The sequence below is a fragment of the Lates calcarifer genome, linkage group LG18 (assembly GCF_001640805.2).
Source record: "Lates calcarifer isolate ASB-BC8 linkage group LG18, TLL_Latcal_v3, whole genome shotgun sequence".
In the NCBI taxonomy this organism is placed as follows: Eukaryota; Metazoa; Chordata; class Actinopteri; family Centropomidae; genus Lates; species Lates calcarifer.
The window spans coordinates 14558600-14576524 of NC_066850.1; the positions used below are offsets into that span (position 1 = coordinate 14558600).

The window sequence follows — 17925 nt, forward strand, 5'->3', positions numbered from 1 at the left end:
TTTGGTAAATTCAGCAGATCATTAACTAAGCAGCACTCACAGAAAATGCACTGTCAGTTGTTCACTGGTCTTTGCTGCTCTCTAGTGGATGTTGTCAGTACAAGACTGACATGAAATCTGTCACTGTCTATGTGCTTTACCAGCTGGTCCACTCAACAACACAACATGCAACATGTACAGAGCTACACATGGAACAGACACCCTCACACCTTTTCACCGCAGTGGCAGTACAATGCTGCTGAGATGAAAAGGTGTGCTGTCAGAAGTGGGATTCGAACCCACGCCTCCAGGGGAGACTGCGACCTGAACGCAGCGCCTTAGACCGCTCGGCCATCCTGACTGTGTCAGAGTGTGTCTGTATGTTTGGGGGGCAGAGTGGGGGAGGGACAACAGTGACAAAACTTTTCACTGTGATTAATTTTGTGATGTTTACAATGACAGACTGTACATAGCAGTTAAGGCAGGTGTTGCTGTGTTCACACGCAAGTGTAGAGTGGGAAAAGGGAAAACCTCCCCTCCCCCACTCTGCCCCCAAAAATAAACATACAGACACCTTCAGACACAGTCAGGATGGCCGAGCGGTCTAAGGCGCTGCGTTCAGGTCGCAGTCTCCCCTGGAGGCGTGGGTTCGAATCCCACTTCTGACAGCACACCTTTTCATCTCAGCAGTGTCAGTTACATGTATAAATGGTGCAGGAAGATGTCTGTGCTGCTGCTGTAAAGAATGGTCGTTAGATACAGTAAACTGTAAACTGTGGAACACTTAGAAAATCAGCTTTCAAAACAACAGAATCATTGTGGCATTTCCCACTCTACACTTGATTGTGAATATAGCGTGACACGTGTTGATGTCTTTAATCACACTGAAAAGTTATGTCATTGTCGTTGAAGTGTCTCACAGAAATCTTCTTGTAGTGGTTCCATGGTGTAATGGTTAGCACTCTGGACTCTGAATCCAGCGATCCGAGTTCAAATCTCGGTGGAACCTGATTTTAACAGGGGTCCACTGCTGTACCATCTGCACTGAATCTGGTATTTGTTAAACACTATGTGAAAACAATTAATTGGTCCTGAGCAATAAGGTATTATTCACTCAATGAAATCAATAAAAAAAACTGCTAATTATTAATAATTACTGAAAGTCAGAAAATGATACAAACAAACCAGCTAATCAAGACAGCAGTTTGGTCTGGTAGTGATATATAGCAATGTTTCTGGTTAAACAAGAAGGATCTTGCTCTTTAATTAAAAGGTGTATTTCTTGCTTTGTCTTAGTACAAATTTGTTTTAGTCCAGGGCTGCAACCATAGTGGTCACACTCCAGGCAACTGGGAGGAGGTCAGCCATCATCTTCCTGCACCATTTATACATGTAACTGACACTGCTGAGATGAAAAGGTGTGCTGTCAGAAGTGGGATTCGAACCCACGCCTCAAGGGAGACTGCGACCTGAACGCAGCGCCTTAGACCGCTCGGCCATCCTGACTGCCTGTGGCTTTGTTTCCTGAGAGTCTCAGTGAGCAGATTAAATCACCTGATTTCATTAAGAGATGCAGTGTGTTTGTTTTTGGGGGTTGGGATAGAAAAAAATTCACCGTGGCCCTAAACTCCTTTTCTGCTTGTGCATCACATTTTGTGAGAGGTACGACCAGCAAGGCCTTTGGAAGCAGCAGGTCCCACCGAGATTTGAACTCAGATCGCTGGATTCAGAGTCCAGAGTGCTAACCATTACACCATGGAACCACTACATGTAAGAGACGTGTTCTGACAGCACACCTTTTCATCTCAGCAGCATTGTACTGCCACTGCAGTGAAAAGGTGTGAGGGTGTCTGTTCCATGTGTAGCTCTGTACATGTTGCATGTGTTGTTGAGTGGACCAGCTGGTAAAGCACATAGACAGTGACAGATTTCATGTCAGTCTTGTACTGACAACATCCACTAGAGAGCAGCAAAGACCAGTGAACAACTGACAGTGCATTTTCTGTGAGTGCTTAGTTAATGATCTGCTGAATTTACCAAACAGCCTTCACACTGTTTACAATCACACCTACACAATTAGTCCAGTCATATCTGATGATATTTAACAACGTAATGTTTGGTCAATAAAGAGTATGGTTACATGTTTGAATACTATTTCTAAACGCATCAGTTCATGGTGTGTGCATAGATAGATACCAATAATAATACCTTATTGCTCAGGACCAATTAATTGTTTTCACATAGCGTTTAACAAATACCAGATTCAGTGCATGGTAACAGCAGTGGACCCCTGTTAAAATCAGATTCCACCGAGATTTGAACTCGGATCGCTGGATTCAGAGTCCAGAGTGCTAACCATCACACCATGGAACCACTACAAGAGGATTTCTGTGAGACACTTCAACGACAATGACATAACTTTTCAGTGTGTGATTAAAGACATCAACACGTGTCACGCTATATTCACAATCAAGTGTAGAGTGGGAAATGCCACAATGATTCCATTGTTTTAAAAGATGATTTTCTAAGTGTTCACAATTACTGTATCTAACGACCATTCTTTACAGACATCTTCCTGCACCATTTATACATGTAACTGACACTGCTGAGATGAAAAGGTGTGCTGTCAGAAGTGGGATTCGAACCCACGCCTCCAGGGGAGACTGCGACCTGAACGCAGCGCCTTAGACCGCTCGGCCATCCTGACTGTGTCTGAAGGCGTCTGTATGTTTATTTTTGGGGGCAGAGTGGGGGAGGGGAGGTTTTCCCTTTTCCCACTCTACACTTGCGTGTGAACACGGCAACACCTGCCTTAACTGCTATGTACAGTCTGTCATTGTAAACATCACAAAATTAATCACAGTGAAAAGTTTTGTCACTGTTGTCCCTCCCCCACTCTGCCCCCCAAACATACAGACACACTCTGACACAGTCAGGATGGCCGAGCGGTCTAAGGCGCTGCGTTCAGGTCGCAGTCTCCCCTGGAGGCGTGGGTTCGAATCCCACTTCTGACAGCACACCTTTTCATCTCAGCAGCATTGTACTGCCACTGCGGTGAAAAGGTGTGAGGGTGTCTGTTCCATGTGTAGCTCTGTACATGTTGCATGTTGTGTTGTTGAGTGGACCAGCTGGTAAAGCACATAGACAGTGACAGATTTCATGTCAGTCTTGTACTGACAACATCCACTAGAGAGCAGCAAAGACCAGTGAACAACTGACAGTGCATTTTCTGTGAGTGCTGCTTAGTTAATGATCTGCTGAATTTACCAAACAGCCTTCACACTGTTTACAATCACACCTACACAATTAGTCCAGTCATGATACAGTTAGTCGTCCCTGACCTTGACCTCTGACCTCAGATCTGATGGTGGGGTCCACTCTTCCTCATTGTCACTCTCATCAAACTCACTGTCCTCACTGTCTGAAGGAATGACTCTAACTGTCCAATAACATTCCTCCTTCCCATTAAAAAAGTGTTGTAAATGTTAGTACATGGTTTGACTATTGTCATAATTATACAGCTCATCACCCAATGCTCTCCAAACATGGTGGTTCTCAATCCTGGTCCTGGGAATCCCCATTCTGACTTCAACACACCAGATTCATGTGATCAACTGGGTATTATCTGCTGCAGCTGATAACAAGCCGATCATCTGAATCAGGTGTGTTGGAGCAGGGATGCATCTAAAACATGCAGGGCAGGGGATCCCCAGAACCACAGTTAATAACCACCTTAATAAAAGTGGTCTAACTGCACAATGTTGCCCTGAGGCAATGAACAAAATGCCCCACTACTTTAGTAAGTAAATGAAAACAAAATGTGTCTTTAAGCCAAATATACTTTATATATATATATATTCATGCACATGCATTTTATTTCAATGTAAACATGTAAAAAAGAGATTTTTATCTCACCAACTTCTGACATTTCCAGGTGAAATGTCAAAGCCACTTCTACTCCTCATTACATTAGATGGAGACATGTCCTGTGACATTACAAAAGAACATTTAAAAATGTAAAAGGCTGGTAATAACCAAAAAGCTGGTTTGTTGTCTGAGATGCCAAACAGGGTCAGGTTACTCAGACTGAATTTCCTGGATGATATTTCAGTAGCTCAGCATTGCCTTGTAAGGTCTCCATCTGTAACCAAACTTTAAATCAGGTTCCCCTGAGCTGTAACCATCACACCATGAAAACAGCAACAACAAAAGGCAAAGTTTACTGACTGTAAATGTAACTCACACATTTCAGATCAGTTTTTATCCCATCTTAACCAAACTATCAGGGCCAAAGATATTTCACACAATAGAAAAATGTGTCATGAAGTGCAACAGTGACTTATTATTGATAACTGATGATGCAGATCAATAAATAGTAAATGCGGAAAAATCAATGCTCATAATAAATATTGAAGAAATGATGTTACATCGTGAAATCAATAATTGAATTGTTAAATAAGTGCTGAAATGAATACTTAAATGAGGCTGTGTTAATGAATTAATTCAAATCAAAAGCCTGTCATCCTTCAGTAAATTTTAAATCTCTCATTGTTTATGTTATTTTATTTATTCGTTATTTACCCCTGGAATCTCTCAACAAATCAATCATTCATTAATCAATTATCAAAATATTGTTCTATTGATTGATTAACAGTTTAAAAATAACATATTTTATATTTATTATAAATATTATACTTTCAGCTCTTCGCATTATAAAAATGGAATGTAACTTCTGCTTTCTGTCACTGAAGTCATGGTGATGATGACGTGTAGAGCTGTCTCTATAAAAACACAGCTAATCATTCTAATTTCATCATTCTACACCTGAGCGCCGACACAAGTTGAAACTCTTCGACTGTAAAAGCGAACATCTTCTTCGTGGACAACACAAACCGTCAAAGTGACAAAAAAAATGCCCTCCACTGGTTTCCACCGAGAGAAGCACCTGCTGACCTTAGGCATCGTCCGTGTGCTGGATGACCGCTATGGTAAATCATAGTCCACACATTCAAGACCAACATTAACCGTTACACCTGAGTCACACCTGTTATTTTAGTGTAAATTATTATTGACGACCAAATTTCATGAGTGTGCATATAACAGGTGGAAAATGTCTGAATATTGATGTTGTGTTCAAGAAACACAGCAGTTTTGAGAGGGTGCACAAGTGTCGTCGAGTTCATGTTAAAACTATAGGACAAAGATGGCGACAGGACATTTTTTTAAAAGATGCTAAAAGTTGTATATGTTGCACGCACCGTTTAAACTTATGGGAACGAGCCAGAGGCAATCATCTGACGTCAGTGTGGTCAACCTGAGGCCTTGGTTTTCATATGTGGACGGTTGAGTTTGTGTGTTTTAACTGTAGGTGCGGGATTAAAGCATCACATCCATAAATCCAAACCTGTTTATTCTAACCCTGGTGGAAACATGATATCAAAGCATTTATTGATTAAGTAATTAATTGATTTCTGACTTAACCTGTGATTTAGACCTGAAGCCCTGTCAATGTAAATCCACTAGGAAAATCCATTTTTGCTTAAAGCTGCTTAAGTTTTTAATTTGTTGGGACAGAGAGCTTTAAAGTCATGACTGCTCAGTTAACTCCAGATTTGAATCCAGGCTTTAATCAGTCTGATCACGTCATGACTAATGTGACTTTTTCTTTCCATTCAGCTGATCTGCTGAGGCACAATCAAGTTGTTCAGCTGATTGTGACAAACCTGAGGAACCGTCCTCTCAGCAGATCAACCATCAACTCCATGTCCAAGTCCATAGCGAGCCTGTACCACAGCCTCGTTACAGGTTCCAAGGACTTCCCCTCAGTTCCTCTGGAGGGATTTCTCCGCCCACGCCTCATGGCTACACCGTTTGCCAAGGCCGGGCAGAGGCAGGGGGAGAATGCGACACCATCTCCTCTTACAGAAGCACCAGCAGGTATGATGGTGCCCGCTGCAGGCTCCTGCTCTTCACACATACTGTTTCCACCTCTTCCCGAGAAGGCGGAGCTCGCAGCATTGAGGGCGGACCGTAGGAACTGTGTCCGCACCGTGGAGTCTGACAGCAGCAGTGTCACCAGAGTCATCTCCACTGTGTTCAGGACCGACAGCACAGAGCTGACCAACCGCTGGAGAGTGACCGACTACAGCTCAGACGGACACACTCTCATGTCTGTCCTCTGTCAGTTCACAGAGAAGTCGGCACAGTGTGCGATGACTCAGTCAAAGAGGAAGAGGGAGGAGACCACGTCCACCTCCAACACCTCCACCACCACCACCACCAGCAGCAGCAGCTTCTCTCCACCAAAGAAGCGCTTGAGAGTGTGACTGGATCTAACACCATCCTCCACCAGTTCTCATGCTCCAAGCAGACATTAAGCAGCTCCTGTTGGACCAATGCGTCTGGCAGGGCTGTTATTGTAAATATGTATATAGTTGATTTCATCCTGGTACACAGGTCAGTGTTTTTGGTGCTTCCTGCACCTTTCTTTCTTTCTTGGTGCTGGCCTGTGTCTGATATTGTACAAAACATGAGGGAGCTTCCAGGAACTCTTGAGAGAGGAGCTCTCTCCAAAGACTGTCACCTGATTTTTTCCAAACTGGATGAATTGGAAACTCTAATTTGCCTCATTAATGGCACTGACTCATCACTAGCATCACAAGCTTCAGAGTCAAGTCTGAGCTAGGACTGAGAAGACCTGTAACAACAGCTGCAGGGACAGAGTCAGAGCCTGAAAACACTCATGATCCAGGTCGACGAGGAAGAACAGGCTGAGAGAAGAAGCAGGAAAAGACAAGAACAGCAGCAACAGAGAGTGAAGAGCTTCACCTCACCTGCACTTCTCAGCCAACCAGACCAGCCAGTGGTGGACAGAGTGGACAACAGGTGAGTGTTGGCTATAAAAGCTGTAATCTTCAGTTTGTGTTCAAGTGTAGTGACATGTTTCTAAATAATCGAATCATTAGAAACATCTGGAGGTTTTAACTTGTTTCCTCTTATCTGCTGTTTGTCTTTTAGAAAGAGAAGAAGAGTCCAGATGAGACCAGCAGAGGAGACACCATGCACTGTCAAACCTCTTATTATAAAATGGTAAGTTTACATTTGAATCTCATCAGAATTCCTACACAGACAAGAAGTTCCTCTGGTGCTCAAGTTGTTTATGAAGTTTAACTTTTCTTATCTGTCTTTTGCCTTTTAGAGAGAGAAAACAACATGAGGAACAGACCAGACCAGACCAGACCAGGGACGAGGAGACAGGACGCCATGGACTGTGAGCCCTCTTATTAAAAAACATAAGTTTACATGTATATTATTATCAGAATTGTACATGATGATAAATAATTCATGAAGTTATTAACTGTTATTTCTTATCTGTCAGCTCTGTAAACTCTCATTTAAAAAAAGACAAGTTTAAATTTATTATTATTATTATTATTATTAATAATAATAGTAGTAGTAGTTGTGTTATTATTATCAGAATTCCTACACAGATGAGAAGTTCCTCTGGTGCTCAAGTTGTTTATTAAGTTTAACTTTTCTTATCTGTCTTTTGCCTTTTAGAGAGAGAAAACAACATGAGGAACAGACCAGACCAGACCAGACCAGGGACAAGGAGACAGGACACCATGGACTGTGAGCCCTCTTACTAAAAAAGATAAGTTTACATATATATTCTTATTATCAGAATTTCTACACAGATGAAAAGTTCCTCTGGTGCTGAAGCTGATTATTAACTGTTAGCTTCCTTATCTGACATTTGTCTTTCAGAGAGAGGACACAAAACAACATGAGGAACAAAGAGAGGAGACCAGACCAGACCAGGGCTGAGGAGACTGATGCACTGTGAACCCTCTTATTAAAAAAGATAAGTTTACATTCATTATATGTCTTCATCAACAATTCTATGATGATAAATAATTCTTCTTTATACATCATTTTGATGAAGTTATTAACTGTTATTTCTTCTTATCTGTCACTTGTTTTTTAGAGGAGAGGAGGGAGGATGCAGTACAGAGCTCTGTAAACTCTCTTTTACAGAAAGATAAGTACATGTTTATTTTATGTTATTATCAGAGTTCCTACACAGATGAAAAGTTTTTCCTGGTGCTGAAGTTGTTTATGAACTGTCACCTTCCCTTGTCCTCCACTTGTCTTTTAGAGAAAAGAGATGAAACAACATGAAGAGAAACGAGTCAGAGACCAGACGAGACGAGTGACAACCAGAGGAGACACCATTCACTGTGAGCCTTCTTATTAAAAAGATAAGTACACATTTATTATGTATTGTTTTCTGAATTATATATAATTTTCTTTTTACATCATTCTGATGAAGTTATTAACAGTTGTTTCCCCTCATCTGTCATTAGTCTTTCAGAGAGAGAAGAGGAGAGGAGTTGAAGGGAGAAGGAGACAGCATGCAGAGTGAACGCTCTCATTTAAAAAGATGAGTTTACATTTATTTCATTCAATCATTAAAACTCATATATTGTTGAATTCTTCACCTGTTGTGTTGCTGAGGTTATTAACTCTTATTCTACTTGTCTGTCTTTATTGATTTCCAGTGAGGACGAGCAGCCCATGATGTCCTGCTCACCTGCTGCAGCACCACAACATGTCATAACTGACAACTGTCTGCTGATGTTATTTAAAGATGAATGTTACTGATGCTAATGTTAACGTCAGTGCTTTCTGTCTATAATAAACTGCTTTACACTGGACAAGTTACAGTGTGTGTTTGTAGTGATGCTCAGAGCTGTCAGCACATTTGGAGACTTGTACATTTCAACACGTGTCATGCTATGTTCACAATCAAGTGTAGAGTGGGACATGCCACAATGATTCCGTTGTTTTGAAAGATGATTTTCTAAGTGTTCACAGTTACAGTTTACTGTATCTAACGACCATTCTTTACAGCAGCAGCACAGACATCTTCCTGCACCATTTATACATGTAACTGACACTGCTGAGATGAAAAGGTGTGCTGTCAGAAGTGGGATTCGAACCCATTCTGCATGTGGTTGTATTTCCTGAGAGTCTCAGTGAGCAGATTAAATCACCTGATTTCATTACACCATGGAACCACTACATGTAAGAGACATGTTCTTTTCTGCCAGGCTCTTCAGAAACAATGACAAAACTTTTCACTGTGATTAATTTTGTGATGTTTACAATGACAGACTGTACATAGCAGTTAAGGCAGGTGTGCTGTGTTCACACACACAGACGCAGTCAGGATGGCCGAGCGGTCTAAGGCGCTGCGTTCAGGTCGCAGTCTCCCCTGAAAAGAGATATATAAAAATATGCAGAGTATTTATGTAAAATATGAATATAAAATAAATAAATATGATTTAATGTTTTTCAGGCAAAAAAAAAAAAAACAACTCATCAGTGAGAATCAATAATTTATCAGTGTCTGCTGTACAGTGCTCACAGTGGGTGAGTGTGGTATCTGATAAACCTTGAAACACACCAATGTACGTTGGGTTACTTAAGGTAGATTTCTTGGGGAGTATTTCACTGGCTCAGCTTTGCCTTTAACCAAACTTTAAACCAGGTTCCACTGAGATTTGAACTCAGATCACTGGATTCAAAGTCCAGAGTGCTAACCATTACACCATGGAACCAACACACACAAGATTGTTTATGTTGATCAGTTGCATATGAAACAGTATACAACATAACAGCGTTTGTTTAATGATTGTAAATGTAACTCACGTGTCACTCCCTCTCTCACTGAAAGATCAGTTTTTATCCCAGGTTAACCAACTTATCAGGACCAAAGGTATTGAAAATCTTCAATAATAATAATAAATGTTACACTTTAATTTAATTGTGCACCTGTCACACAACACAACACAACACAACACAACACAACACAACACAACACAACACAACACAACACAACACAACACAATATTCCATCAAACTTAAAGAGTGAAGACAGGACTACATATACACAGGTTAATGATTAACAAACGAGACACAGGTGTGATAGAAAACAGGCGGGAAAACACATAGAGGCAGGAAGTAAAAACCACAAAAGACACAAAAGAGTGAAGTGATTTCAAAATAAAACAGGAAATGAAAGTCACACAGGGGATGGGTTGTGACAGCATGTTCTGTAGTGCTCCTCAGTGGTCTCAGTCTGCCACTGATGGTGCTCTGATATGACTCCAGTGTGGCACACAGGGGGGAGCCGTGAATCTGAACTGAGCACTAAGGCTCGCAGTGTGAATGTAACAACACTACCATGGTCTTTTCAGTCTAAATTCACTTTAATAAGGTTCCACTGAGATTTAAACTCATATCACTGGAGTCTGAGTCCACAGTGCTAACCATCACACACAAGATCCTTCTTGTTTAACCAGAAACATTGCTATATATCACTACCAGACCAAACTGCTGTCTTGATTAGCTGGTTTGTTTGTATTATTTTCTGACTTTCAGTAATTATTAATAATTAGCAGTTTTTTTTATTGATTTCATTGAGTGAATAATACCTTATTGCTCAGGACCAATTAATTGTTTTCACATAGTGTTTAACAAATACCAGATTCAGTGCATGGTACAGCAGTGGACCTGTTAAAATCAGGTTCCACCGAGATTTGAACTCGGATCGCTGGATTCAGAGTCCAGAGTGCTAACCATTACACCATGGAACCACTACAAGAAGACTTCTGTGAGACACTTCAACGACAATGACATAACTTTTCACTGTGATTAAAGAAATCAACACGTGTCACGCTATATTCACAATCAAGTGTAGAGTGGGAAATGCCACAATGATTCCGTTGTTTTGAAAGATGATGTTCGAAGTGTTCACAGTTACAGTTTACTGTATCTAACGACCATTCTTTACAGCAGCAGCACAGACATCTTCCTGCACCATTTATACATGTAACTGACACTGCTGAGATGAAAAGGTGTGCTGTCAGAAGTGGGATTCGAACCCACGCCTCCAGGGGAGACTGCGACCTGAACGCAGCGCCTTAGACCGCTCGGCCATCCTGACTGTGTCTGAAGGTGTCTGTATGTTTATTTTTGGGGGCAGAGTGGGGGAGGGGAGGTTTTCCCTTTTCCCACTCTACACTTGCGTGTGAACACAGCAACACCTGCCTTAACTGCTATGTACAGTCTGTGATTGTAAACATCACAAAATTAATCACAGTGAAAAGTTTTGTCACTGTTGTCCCTCCCCCACTCTGCCCCCCAAACATACAGACACACTCTGACACAGTCAGGATGGCCGAGCGGTCTAAGGCGCTGCGTTCAGGTCGCAGTCTCCCCTGGAGGCGTGGGTTCGAATCCCACTTCTGACAGCACACCTTTTCATCTCAGCAGCATTGTACTGCCACTGCGGTGAAAAGGTGTGAGGGTGTCTGTTCCATGTGTAGCTCTGTACATGTTGCATGTTGTGTTGTTGAGTGGACCAGCTGGTAAAGCACATAGACAGTGACAGATTTCATGTCAGTCTTGTACTGACAACATCCACTAGAGAGCAGCAAAGACCAGTGAACAACTGACAGTGCATTTTCTGTGAGTGCTGCTTAGTTAATGATCTGCTGAATTTACCAAACAGCCTTCACACTGTTTACAATCACACCTACACAATTAGTCCAGTCATATCTGATGATATTTAACAACGTAATGTTTGGTCAATAAAGAGTATGGTTACATGTTTGAATACTATTTCTAAACGCATCAGTTCATGGTGTGTGCATAGATAGAAAATAAAAAAATATAAAGAGATATATAAAAATATGCAGAGTATTTATGTAAAATATGAATATAAAATAAATAAATATGATTTAATGTTTTTCAGGCAAAAAAAAAACAACAACTCATCAGTGAGAATCAATAATTTATCAGTGTCTGCTGTACAGTGCTCACAGTGGGTGAGTGTGGTATCTGATAAACCTTGAAACACACCAATGTACATTGGGTTACTTAAGGTAGATTTCTTGGGGAGTATTTCACTGGCTCAGCTTTGCCTTTAACCAAACTTTAAACCAGGTTCCACTGAGATTTGAACTCAGATCACTGGATTCAAAGTCCAGAGTGCTAACCATTACACCATGGAACCAACACACACAGGGTTGTTTATGTTGATCAGTTGCATATGAAACAGTATACAACATAACAGCGTTTGTTTAATGATTGTAAATGTAACTCACGTGTCACTCCCTCTCTCACTGAAAGATCAGTTTTTATCCCAGGTTAACCAACTTATCAGGACCAAAGGTATTGAAAATCTTCAATAATAATAATAAATGTTACACTTTAATTTAATTGTGCACCTGTCACACAACACAACACAACACAACACAACACAACACAATATTCCATCAAACTTAAAGAGTGAAGACAGGACTACATATACACAGGTTAATGATTAACAAACGAGACACAGGTGTGATAGAAAACAGGCGGGAAAACACATAGAGGCAGGAAGTAAAAACCACAAAAGACACAAAAGAGTGAAGTGATTTCAAAATAAAACAGGAAATGAAAGTCACACAGGGGATGGGTTGTGACAGCATGTTCTGTAGTGCTCCTCAGTGGTCTCAGTCTGCCACTGATGGTGCTCTGATATGACTCCAGTGTGGCACACAGGGGGGAGCCGTGAATCTGAACTGAGCACTAAGGCTCGCAGTGTGAATGTAACAACACTACCATGGTCTTTTCAGTCTAAATTCACTTTAATAAGGTTCCACTGAGATTTAAACTCATATCACTGGAGTCTGAGTCCACAGTGCTAATCATCACACACAAGATCCTTCTTGTTTAACCAGAAACATTGCTATATATCACTACCAGACCAAACTGCTGTCTTGATTAGCTGGTTTGTTTGTATTATTTTCTGACTTTCAGTAATTATTAATAATTAGCAGTTTTTTTTATTGATTTAATTGAGTGAATAATACCTTATTGCTCAGGACCAATTAATTGTTTTCACATAGTGTTTAACAAATACCAGATTCAGTGCATGGTACAGCAGTGGACCTGTTAAAATCAGGTTCCACCGAGATTTGAACTCGGATCGCTGGATTCAGAGTCCAGAGTGCTAACCATTACACCATGGAACCACTACAAGAAGACTTCTGTGAGACACTTCAACGACAATGACATAACTTTTCACTGTGATTAAAGACATCAACACGTGTCACGCTATATTCACAATCAAGTGTAGAGTGGGAAATGCCACAATGATTCCGTTGTTTTGAAAGATGATGTTCGAAGTGTTCACAGTTACAGTTTACTGTATCTAACGACCATTCTTTACAGCAGCAGCACAGACATCTTCCTGCACCATTGATACATGTAACTGACACTGCTGAGATGAAAAGGTGTGCTGTCAGAAGTGGGATTCGAACCCACGCCTCCAGGGGAGACTGCGACCTGAACGCAGCGCCTTAGACCGCTCGGCCATCCTGACTGTGTCTGAAGGTGTCTGTATGTTTATTTTTGGGGGCAGAGTGGGGGAGGGGAGGTTTTCCCTTTTCCCACTCTACACTTGCGTGTGAACACAGCAACACCTGCCTTAACTGCTATGTACAGTCTGTGATTGTAAACATCACAAAATTAATCACAGTGAAAAGTTTTGTCACTGTTGTCCCTCCCCCACTCTGCCCCCCAAACATACAGACACACTCTGCCACAGTCAGGATGGCCGAGCGGTCTAAGGCGCTGCGTTCAGGTCGCAGTCTCCCCTGGAGGCGTGGGTTCGAATCCCACTTCTGACAGCACACCTTTTCATCTCAGCAGCATTGTACTGCCACTGCAGTGAAAAGGTGTGAGGGTGTCTGTTCCATGTGTAGCTCTGTACATGTTGCATGTTGTGTTGTTGAGTGGACCAGCTGGTAAAGCACATAGACAGTGACAGATTTCATGTCAGTCTTGTACTGACAACATCCACTAGAGAGCAGCAAAGACCAGTGAACAACTGACAGTGCATTTTCTGTGAGTGCTGCTTAGTTAATGATCTGCTGAATTTACCAAACAGCCTTCACACTATTTACAATCACACCTACACAATTAGTCCAGTCATATCTGATGATATTTAACAACGTAATGTTTGGTCAATAAAGAGTATGGTTACATGTTTGAATACTATTTCTAAACGCATCAGTTCATGGTGTGTGCATAGATAGAAAATAAAAAAATATAAAGAGATATATAAAAATATGCAGAGTATTTATGTAAAATATGAATATAAAATAAATAAATATGATTTAATGTTTTTCAGGCAAAAAAAAAACAACAACTCATCAGTGAGAATCAATAATTTATCAGTGTCTGCTGTACAGTCCACAGTGCTAATCATCACACACAAGATCCTTCTTGTTTAACCAGAAACATTGCTATATATCACTACCAGACCAAACTGCTGTCTTGATTAGCTGGTTTGTTTGTATTATTTTCTGACTTTCGGTAATTATTAATAATTAGCAGTTTTTTTTTATTGATTTCATTGAGTGAATAATACCTTATTGCTCAGGACCAATTAATTGTTTTCACATAGTGTTTAACAAATACCAGATTCAGTGCATGGTACAGCAGTGGACCTGTTAAAATCAGGTTCCACCGAGATTTGAACTCGGATCGCTGGATTCAGAGTCCAGAGTGCTAACCATTACACCATGGAACCACTACAAGAAGACTTCTGTGAGACACTTCAACGACAATGACATAACTTTTCACTGTGATTAAAGACATCAACACGTGTCACGCTATATTCACAATCAAGTGTAGAGTGGGAAATGCCACAATGATTCCGTTGTTTTGAAAGATGATGTTCGAAGTGTTCACAGTTACAGTTTACTGTATCTAACGACCATTCTTTACAGCAGCAGCACAGACATCTTCCTGCACCATTTATACATGTAACTGACACTGCTGAGATGAAAAGGTGTGCTGTCAGAAGTGGGATTCGAACCCATTCTGCATGTGGTTGTATTTCCTGAGAGTCTCAGTGAGCAGATTAAATCACCTGATTTCATTACACCATGGAACCACTACATGTAAGAGACATGTTCTTTTCTGCCAGGCTCTTCAGAAACAATGACAAAACTTTTCACTGTGATTAATTTTGTGATGTTTACAATGACAGACTGTACATAGCAGTTAAGGCAGGTGTGCTGTGTTCACACACACAGACGCAGTCAGGATGGCCGAGCGGTCTAAGGCGCTGCGTTCAGGTCGCAGTCTCCCCTGAAAAGAGATATATAAAAATATGCAGAGTATTTATGTAAAATATGAATATAAAATAAATAAATATGATTTAATGTTTTTCAGGCAAAAAAAAAAAAACAACTCATCAGTGAGAATCAATAATTTATCAGTGTCTGCTGTACAGTGCTCACAGTGGGTGAGTGTGGTATCTGATAAACCTTGAAACACACCAATGTACGTTGGGTTACTTAAGGTAGATTTCTTGGGGAGTATTTCACTGGCTCAGCTTTGCCTTTAACCAAACTTTAAACCAGGTTCCACTGAGATTTGAACTCAGATCACTGGATTCAAAGTCCAGAGTGCTAACCATTACACCATGGAACCAACACACACAAGACTGTTTATGTTGATCAGTTGCATATGAAACAGTATACAACATAACAGCGTTTGTTTAATGATTGTAAATGTAACTCACGTGTCACTCCCTCTCTCACTGAAAGATCAGTTTTTATCCCAGGTTAACCAACTTATCAGGACCAAAGGTATTGAAAATCTTCAATAATAATAATAAATGTTACACTTTAATTTAATTGTGCACCTGTCACACAACACAACACAACACACAACACAACACAACACAACACAACACAACACAACACAACACAACACAACACAATATTCCATCAAACTTAAAGAGTGAAGACAGGACTACATATACACAGGTTAATGATTAACAAACGAGACACAGGTGTGATAGAAAACAGGCGGGAAAACACATAGAGGCAGGAAGTAAAAACCACAAAAGACACAAAAGAGTGAAGTGATTTCAAAATAAAACAGGAAATGAAAGTCACACAGGGGATGGGTTGTGACAGCATGTTCTGTAGTGCTCCTCAGTGGTCTCAGTCTGCCACTGATGGTGCTCTGATATGACTCCAGTGTGGCACACAGGGGGGAGCCGTGAATCTGAACTGAGCACTAAGGCTCGCAGTGTGAATGTAACAACACTACCATGGTCTTTTCAGTCTAAATTCACTTTAATAAGGTTCCACTGAGATTTAAACTCATATCACTGGAGTCTGAGTCCACAGTGCTAACCATCACACACAAGATCCTTCTTGTTTAACCAGAAACATTGCTATATATCACTACCAGACCAAACTGCTGTCTTGATTAGCTGGTTTGTTTGTATTATTTTCTGACTTTCAGTAATTATTAATAATTAGCAGTTTTTTTTATTGATTTCATTGAGTGAATAATACCTTATTGCTCAGGACCAATTAATTGTTTTCACATAGTGTTTAACAAATACCAGATTCAGTGCATGGTACAGCAGTGGACCTGTTAAAATCAGGTTCCACCGAGATTTGAACTCGGATCGCTGGATTCAGAGTCCAGAGTGCTAACCATTACACCATGGAACCTCTACATGTAAGAAACGTGTTCTTTTCTGCCAGGCTCTTCAGTAACAATGACACAGGAGGATATTTGTCCCTCTCCTCTAAACAACTATTGATAGATACTGTAAACAGAAGATCACATTTCAAAACAGTGGAATCATTGTGGCATTGTGTGAGAGGTTACTGCCCCCCAGGAATAAGGATACTGCATTTCTTTATGAAATCAAAATAACTGGTAAAATATATGGACACAACCTCATTTGTGTATTCATATACTCTTATCCAGCTATTCAGACATTGATTTCATGAATTAATTTAGATTAGATGTGTAGATATGTGTGATTTCAAATACTGTGGAGGCTTTTCATTAACTACAGATATGACATATATCACTTTCTATGTGCTTGATCAGCGCATCATTACTTTATACACCATATGATGAAACAGACTCTCAGAATTTACCAGTATGGTGCCAGACTACAGGCGATGCTGAGATGAAAAGGTGTGCTGTCAGAAGTGGGATTCGAACCCACGCCTCCAGGGGAGACTGCGACCTGAACGCAGCGCCTTAGACCGCTCGGCCATCCTGACTGCATGTATATATCTATATATATATATATATATATACACACACACACACACACACACACACACACACACACACACACACACACACACACACAAAAAAAAAAAAAAACACGACTTTTGTCATGTACTAGCCTGCCATATAACACGAGTTCAACGAACTCAAGATGAACGCAATGTTGAAGCGGTTCCATGGTGTAATGGTTAGCACTCTGGACTCTGAATCCAGCGATCCGAGTTCAAATCTCGGTGGGACCTGGTTTTAGCAGGGACTACCTGTTGTATTATAAACTTAATCTCATATTAAATTGAAAACACCTGCACGATAGAGCACGAGAGCGATACTTTGGTTACGAGCTATATCAATCTCTTACAAGAACAGGTAAGAGACAACAGGTTTTGACATGTATTTACAGCTGCAGATTAATGTGCTACACTTTTTATGAGAGCAAAGGCTGAGTTCTTGTGTAGGATTTGAACAAATCAAGTGTTTGATGTGTAATATGATCTATATAAGAGTGCGCAGTATAGCATTTTAAAGTGTATTTAAACATAGGTCATATTTCCCTCGTGTATGTCATTAATTTTCAATACGTGGACTCTTTGCACCTTCTTAATGATTATTACTTATGATTAATGTAGAAAGTAGGCAACATTATTTATTCAACTAACTTTCTTTGAGACTAAAGCACTTCTTTCTATTGTTTCCTGCCGATGTACTGCTCCACACTCCAGTCCAGTAGGTGGCCATAATGCGCCTTTAAGATAGTTTTCCAACTGCCAATAAGAT

The 17925-nt window shown here is 40.6% G+C and overlaps 1 protein-coding gene and 21 non-coding genes across 22 annotated transcripts; 7 read left to right on the forward strand and 15 right to left on the reverse strand.

The window, feature by feature from the left end:
• Positions 1-257: 257 nt before the first annotated feature.
• Positions 258-340, reverse strand: trnal-cag (transfer RNA leucine (anticodon CAG)). The gene has a single exon. It is a non-coding gene; the product is annotated as a tRNA-Leu (tRNA).
• Positions 341-564: 224 nt separating this feature from the next.
• On the forward strand, positions 565-647 carry trnal-cag (transfer RNA leucine (anticodon CAG)). The gene has a single exon. It is a non-coding gene; the product is annotated as a tRNA-Leu (tRNA).
• Positions 648-916: 269 nt separating this feature from the next.
• Positions 917-988, forward strand: trnaq-cug (transfer RNA glutamine (anticodon CUG)). Its single transcript has one exon. It is a non-coding gene; the product is annotated as a tRNA-Gln (tRNA).
• Positions 989-1403: 415 nt separating this feature from the next.
• trnal-cag (transfer RNA leucine (anticodon CAG)) lies at positions 1404-1485 on the reverse strand. Its single transcript has one exon. It is a non-coding gene; the product is annotated as a tRNA-Leu (tRNA).
• A 185-nt stretch (positions 1486-1670) lies between these two features.
• On the reverse strand, positions 1671-1742 carry trnaq-cug (transfer RNA glutamine (anticodon CUG)). The gene has a single exon. It is a non-coding gene; the product is annotated as a tRNA-Gln (tRNA).
• Positions 1743-2280: 538 nt separating this feature from the next.
• trnaq-cug (transfer RNA glutamine (anticodon CUG)) lies at positions 2281-2352 on the reverse strand. Its single transcript has one exon. It is a non-coding gene; the product is annotated as a tRNA-Gln (tRNA).
• A 251-nt stretch (positions 2353-2603) lies between these two features.
• trnal-cag (transfer RNA leucine (anticodon CAG)) lies at positions 2604-2686 on the reverse strand. The gene has a single exon. It is a non-coding gene; the product is annotated as a tRNA-Leu (tRNA).
• A 224-nt stretch (positions 2687-2910) lies between these two features.
• Positions 2911-2993, forward strand: trnal-cag (transfer RNA leucine (anticodon CAG)). Its single transcript has one exon. It is a non-coding gene; the product is annotated as a tRNA-Leu (tRNA).
• Positions 2994-4798: 1805 nt separating this feature from the next.
• Positions 4799-6864, forward strand: LOC108874262 (uncharacterized). Its single transcript, XM_018662715.2, has 2 exons — positions 4799-4967; positions 5656-6864. Exons 1-2 carry the CDS (start codon positions 4892-4894, stop codon positions 6303-6305), a joined length of 726 nt encoding a protein of 241 aa, XP_018518231.1. The 5' UTR covers positions 4799-4891; the 3' UTR covers positions 6306-6864.
• A 2666-nt stretch (positions 6865-9530) lies between these two features.
• trnaq-uug (transfer RNA glutamine (anticodon UUG)) lies at positions 9531-9602 on the reverse strand. The gene has a single exon. It is a non-coding gene; the product is annotated as a tRNA-Gln (tRNA).
• A 966-nt stretch (positions 9603-10568) lies between these two features.
• Positions 10569-10640, reverse strand: trnaq-cug (transfer RNA glutamine (anticodon CUG)). Its single transcript has one exon. It is a non-coding gene; the product is annotated as a tRNA-Gln (tRNA).
• Positions 10641-10907: 267 nt separating this feature from the next.
• trnal-cag (transfer RNA leucine (anticodon CAG)) lies at positions 10908-10990 on the reverse strand. The gene has a single exon. It is a non-coding gene; the product is annotated as a tRNA-Leu (tRNA).
• Positions 10991-11214: 224 nt separating this feature from the next.
• Positions 11215-11297, forward strand: trnal-cag (transfer RNA leucine (anticodon CAG)). The gene has a single exon. It is a non-coding gene; the product is annotated as a tRNA-Leu (tRNA).
• Positions 11298-11989: 692 nt separating this feature from the next.
• Positions 11990-12061, reverse strand: trnaq-uug (transfer RNA glutamine (anticodon UUG)). The gene has a single exon. It is a non-coding gene; the product is annotated as a tRNA-Gln (tRNA).
• A 931-nt stretch (positions 12062-12992) lies between these two features.
• On the reverse strand, positions 12993-13064 carry trnaq-cug (transfer RNA glutamine (anticodon CUG)). Its single transcript has one exon. It is a non-coding gene; the product is annotated as a tRNA-Gln (tRNA).
• Positions 13065-13331: 267 nt separating this feature from the next.
• trnal-cag (transfer RNA leucine (anticodon CAG)) lies at positions 13332-13414 on the reverse strand. The gene has a single exon. It is a non-coding gene; the product is annotated as a tRNA-Leu (tRNA).
• Positions 13415-13638: 224 nt separating this feature from the next.
• Positions 13639-13721, forward strand: trnal-cag (transfer RNA leucine (anticodon CAG)). Its single transcript has one exon. It is a non-coding gene; the product is annotated as a tRNA-Leu (tRNA).
• An 833-nt stretch (positions 13722-14554) lies between these two features.
• On the reverse strand, positions 14555-14626 carry trnaq-cug (transfer RNA glutamine (anticodon CUG)). The gene has a single exon. It is a non-coding gene; the product is annotated as a tRNA-Gln (tRNA).
• Positions 14627-15462: 836 nt separating this feature from the next.
• Positions 15463-15534, reverse strand: trnaq-uug (transfer RNA glutamine (anticodon UUG)). The gene has a single exon. It is a non-coding gene; the product is annotated as a tRNA-Gln (tRNA).
• A 968-nt stretch (positions 15535-16502) lies between these two features.
• trnaq-cug (transfer RNA glutamine (anticodon CUG)) lies at positions 16503-16574 on the reverse strand. The gene has a single exon. It is a non-coding gene; the product is annotated as a tRNA-Gln (tRNA).
• Positions 16575-17058: 484 nt separating this feature from the next.
• trnal-cag (transfer RNA leucine (anticodon CAG)) lies at positions 17059-17141 on the reverse strand. The gene has a single exon. It is a non-coding gene; the product is annotated as a tRNA-Leu (tRNA).
• Positions 17142-17321: 180 nt separating this feature from the next.
• trnaq-cug (transfer RNA glutamine (anticodon CUG)) lies at positions 17322-17393 on the forward strand. The gene has a single exon. It is a non-coding gene; the product is annotated as a tRNA-Gln (tRNA).
• Positions 17394-17925: the final 532 nt, after the last annotated feature.